We start from the raw sequence: 5,000 nt of genomic DNA on the forward strand, positions 1-5,000 counted from the left end.
GTGGGTCTTTCTGTGCAAGAGAGTTGAGTGACCCCTCTCCCGGCTCGATCTCGGGGCTCTGAGCAACTGTTTTCACTTGGAAGTGGGCATTTTAGCTTTATCAACCATCGTAATCGGAACAATTTCCTTTTTCATACTTTACACCTTGTCTTTGCTGGATTATATCAGTAGGGCTTTCATACTGAGTTTGGGTACCCACCTTACCTTTTCTAAACTTGCCTAGAGTGGCATGATGGGTTTACATGGAGTCAGGAAAGTGGAGTTAACTGGGAGGTCAGTTTCCTCATTTTGGAAACCTTTTGTGTTAACTGTGCTTTAATGTTGCGAGCTTTTGGTAAATTAAAATCGGCAGGGAAAATAGATTTGACATGCTCCTGCTTTGCATTTACTGTCATATTCATTAGTTTTGTTTTGTTTTGTTTTCAGGGCTTTGTGTAAGTGGATGAAGATGAACCCTCAGCAGCGGATTGCCGCTATTGGAACCGACAAGGAGCTGAGTGATCTGCTCGACTTCAGTGCGGTAGGAGTTCTTTCTTTCGTGTACAAATAAGCTTTGCCTTGGGTTCGCCCCTGCATGCTACACACTAGTTTTTGGTTTTCATGCAGCGTCAGGACTGTCCAGTTGCTCTGCAGCTAGACACCCTGAAGAAGTTTGATGTAATGTCTAGACAGCCGAGATTAATAAGTTTTGCTTTGTTTATGAATTGTATGGGTTTACATATGTTAATATTGTTTCATACATGCACACCTGTCCTCGAACTTTTTTCGCTTACAAAATTTACTTTTATTAATTTTTATTCTACTGGTATTTGTTCTGCAGTACAACTTTGCTTCCTGCTTTGTTTGTTACTTTGTAGTAAAGTGTTTTTCTTTAATAAACGTTCTGGACAGTGGCCTTCCAGCTGCGGGTGGGTGTGTGGTTTACTGCTTACTGCATTTTTTTTTTCTGTTTGCAGACTGACATTTGTTTGGGTATTGCAATATAAGGTTGATGTCCTAAATTATGACAATTTGATTTGTATCTGTGTTGGCAGACATTTTTATATAGGCTTTAGCAAAATTATTATGATCATCACAAATGTTTGGCTTTGCTTATTAGGTTTTGCTATTGCTTGCTGGTATGTTTGGAGTAAGTTTGTGAATTGAACCCTGTAGTGTCAGAAGTGGGAGTGTGCACTGTACTGTCCAGCAAACAGAGAATTAACCCCTCCTGATCTTGGTTCCCCATATTGTTTCTCTGTAGTTGCCACTTTTTTTCTTATCGGTAGCATTTCTTGCATTACGCTGTATATGCTTCTTGTGAATGAGGACCTCTTTAGTGGCTTTTTAAACATGACATCTGGGAAGTCAGGGTAGTCTGTGACCTTTGGTCAGAGTTGCAATGGTTCTCTCTGTAGAGAGTTGAAATAAAACTTTTTTTTCCAGTGGTGTATTTTAAACACTGATACTATTTATTTTCTTTGCCCCTCCCTTTTTTTTTCTCTCCAGATGTTCTCTCCTCCTGTTAATAGTGGAAAAAATGGACCAACGACTCTTGGAAGTAGTCAGTTCAGTGGGTCAGGTAAGGTTTTGCAAATATGTTGTGTTTAGGTGGTCTGTCATGGTGCCTGTCTACAGTACTGATGGAAGTTACTTCTGTTTTATTAATTTAAAGAAGTGTTTTTTGTTGTCTTGGCTTAGATTTGTGGTTATTCGGGGTGTTCATAGATTGTGTGTGAGGATCACACTTCCTGATCTTCATCATTCACTTTGGTTGTGGGATGTCAAAACTAATGATGTTATAGTAAAGGTACATTTTTATTATTTTTGTCATTGTTATTGTCCTGTTGGGAAACTGCTGAATACAGCTTTCTGGGTTGTATGACTGCTTGTATTTGTTGTAGGCAGTTGTATGTATTTCAACAACCCTCTTCCCTCTGAATAAAACAAAATGCCCTGACTTAGTAGGGGAAACAAATTACTGTGGTGGTATATGGAAAGTGTGCCTTTTGCATCTTTTGACATTGCATATTCGATAGTCTTTAAATTATTTGGATTGGCACATTTGGTGCAGTGCAGCATGGTATCTTTGTTTTTATAAAGTTAAATTTTCACTACAGAAGTTTGATGTGTACAGTATTTTCATAATTTTGTGAAGTGATTTAGATGTTGTTGTGTGATAGTAAATGCACTTGTTTTTCTATATCTCTATCAAAAATTAGAGACTGTTGTGTGCGTCTGTACTCCACGTATGTTTTTATGCATCAACAAAAGTATTGGGTGTTGTGATAGCACTGTTGCAGTGTTTACCTGTTAGCAAGGTCTATTTCTGTCTTCATGGTTAATTTGGGTATAAATTTGATCAGATTTTTTATGTATTTTTTTTTTTTTTTTTTTTTTTTTTTTTTTTTTATGAGCAGCATCACTGCATTGAAAGTGCCAGATGAGAAACTTTTTTTTTTTTTTTAAATGGATTTGTTTGTTTCTCTAAGTTATGCTACAGAATCAATTTTTTAAAATGATTAATAAACTTTATTCTAAGCTAGTATGACTAAGTTGCGTGGAGAGTGAAAAACAGCTGTAGTGGTATATGCAGAAGCCACAAAACATTGAGTGGTTTAAAATGATTAATAACCTGAATTCGTAAGCAGTCAATTGCCATGCAAAGCTGTTGTGAAACGTGTAGGTTGTTTTCTACTAGTAGCTGAACATTTTTGTAGCTTTTGTTTGTGCTTCTTCTAAATTTAATTATAGTGAATACCATAGAACACCTATGAAATGTGGTTTGAAATAGAAATGCATTGTTAATTGCTTGTTTGCCAGTCATGAGTAGGTAGATAAACTAAAGGCAGTAAAATATATCAAAACTCAAACTTAGATTAAGAAAAACATCGCCAGAAGAATGCAGTATGTCCAGATCATGTCTGTGTGTTGGTGTAGATAAAGTGCATAGTTACTGATACAGTTGGAAAAGGAAGTTCTCTCTTGGGTGGTGAAAAAGAAATGGTGCAGTCTGTGTGAAAAGGGCTAGAGAGGCAGAATGATTTAGTACAGTTGTCACACTGTTGCAATGGAGGTGTCAGAACTTTGTATGGTTGTCATAAGGTTATTGTTACTTTTAATATCAGCCTTTGTAAAGGAGGTATAGCTAGTACGGGAAATTTGATGACGAGGTAATGGTGGATTTGTGTCAAGATGAGATGGGTATTGTATTTTCCAGCATGGGAACTGCATGCTACAATGTAAGTGGGGTGATTTTACAGTGATAGACTTGTGCTTATGTAAGCATGTCAGAAGTGGGAGTCATGGCATCCAAAACTGAAGTGTGACTTTGTTTATTTTAGTATTTTTAGGTGAATTCTTAAATGCGCTGTTACAGCTGTGGAGTGTATGTATCCCCTGCAGCCCAAGTGTTAGGTGTGCTGCCCAACTGACAACCCTTATTTAAGCACACTTCAACTCTGATGCCTTTACCATAGAATAGAGAGAATATTTTTTTTTAGTTATTGCAGTCTCTGAATTGGCATATGTTAAATATTTACACTTTAGTTTTCACTCTTGCTAGGATCCATTGGGTGTCCGGTGGGTGTGCATGTATGTTTTTCCAAGGCTCTGCAGGGAGGTATCTAGTGTGTAAATCTTCATTTAGGCAGTTAGATTATGTTTGTGCTCAGAAGTGGCAATGCAGAAGTTGTATGAGGGAGGGTGTAATATTTATGTCAAAGGTCACAGAAATAGGCTCTCAGAATTTAGCCAGTGAGGTTTTGAGGTTCCCAAGAGGCACACAGATTTTAAAGTGAGCAATATGTTTTGAGGCCTTGCAGGTAGCGTTCTGGTAATGGTAACTGTAAGTAGATTACATTTGAAGCTTTCTCTAGCTTCACTGTGATGAAGATGGTAGTATCCTGGAAATGTACAGGTCTTGTGCATGTGACACAATTTCGTTGTTTACTTTCCTTTGGCATTAATAAGCTTGGAGAGCAGAAACATGAAGTTTGTAGTCTAGCAGTAAGATGATGTCATGGTGATGGAGGGGCACTGCATTGGAAGTGGATTTTCAGGCCGGGGGAGGGGCACTACATTTGAGTGGAATTTAGGCTGGGGGAGGGGCAATGCATTGGAAGTGGAGTTCACCAGACCGAGAATGGTGTCTTAGGGTACAGAATTATTTGTGGTGAAGTTTGTTTTAATTCCGTGTTTACAGCTGAATGCTCTTGAACTTTAAAAAGTTGGGCAAGAAGGAGCTGTTGATGTTCACTTGACCTTGAATATAAGTAGCTTTGTATTAATGAAGTTGTCTGAGAGAAGGGCCTGAGTACTGTTCAGGGTTGTTTACAATTTCTGAAGTTTGAAATCATGCTATGTAAAGCGACTATTGTCACTGGTGCTTAGTATTGCTGAAGTATCCGGGGGGGGGGGGGGATATTCCACAAGAACTGCCTTGGTTTCCAAGAACAATATGTATCTATGATGATGATGATTGGTCTTGATGCACTTTGGGTGCCAAAGTTGAATGATGCACTTTCGGGGTGCCAAAGTTGAATATTGTCAGAGATGCATTGTTTTTTTTACAAAATCTTGGGGACTTATCATGCTGTTTTGATACTGAGGACCTGTTTCTCACAGCAACTGATAAGGTGGCCAGCTTAATAAAGTAAGCAGATTTAAAATGTTTACTGTTGCTTCATAGTGTACTATTCTTGCCTGCTTTGCACCACTGCTTTCAGTTGCTTTGCAAAATGTGTGGTCTCTGGTTGCAGGTTTCACACTTCCCCTTTTCTTTTTTCGTTATTTAAATAAACTGCATTGCTTTGTATTTTAGAACTGTTTACTTTCTCCACACCACATGCATGTGATACTGAACCCTGGGTGAAAAGTTCCTGTTTGATTTTTATCTTGTTTGCTGTAGTTGTTAACCTTGTTTGTTCTGTAAATAAGAAAATATTGTCTATTCCTTTTTACAAGCACTTGTATGCAAGCCTTCCTTTAAGTTCCTGATGTATTAGACTGGGAGTGCTTTA

At 38.1% G+C, this 5,000-nt stretch overlaps 1 protein-coding gene across 3 annotated transcripts in view; it reads left to right on the forward strand.

The window, feature by feature from the left end:
- The window catches only part of TCF12 (transcription factor 12), a 1,980,472-nt gene that overhangs the window by 814 nt on the left and 1,974,658 nt on the right, over nucleotides 1-5,000 (forward strand). For all 3 annotated transcript variants that reach the window (XM_044078972.1, XM_044078971.1, XM_044078973.1), the window contains exons 2-3: nucleotides 427-520; nucleotides 1,489-1,561. In XM_044078972.1, coding sequence (XP_043934907.1) covers nucleotides 443-520; nucleotides 1,489-1,561 — 151 coding nt within the window. In that variant the 5' untranslated portion in view covers nucleotides 427-442. The remainder of the gene's footprint in view (nucleotides 1-426; nucleotides 521-1,488; nucleotides 1,562-5,000) is intronic.

This window comes from Protopterus annectens, chromosome 7.part1 (assembly GCF_019279795.1).
Source record: "Protopterus annectens isolate FY-2018-M chromosome 7.part1, PAN1.0, whole genome shotgun sequence".
NCBI classification, from domain to species: Eukaryota; Metazoa; Chordata; order Ceratodontiformes; family Protopteridae; genus Protopterus; species Protopterus annectens.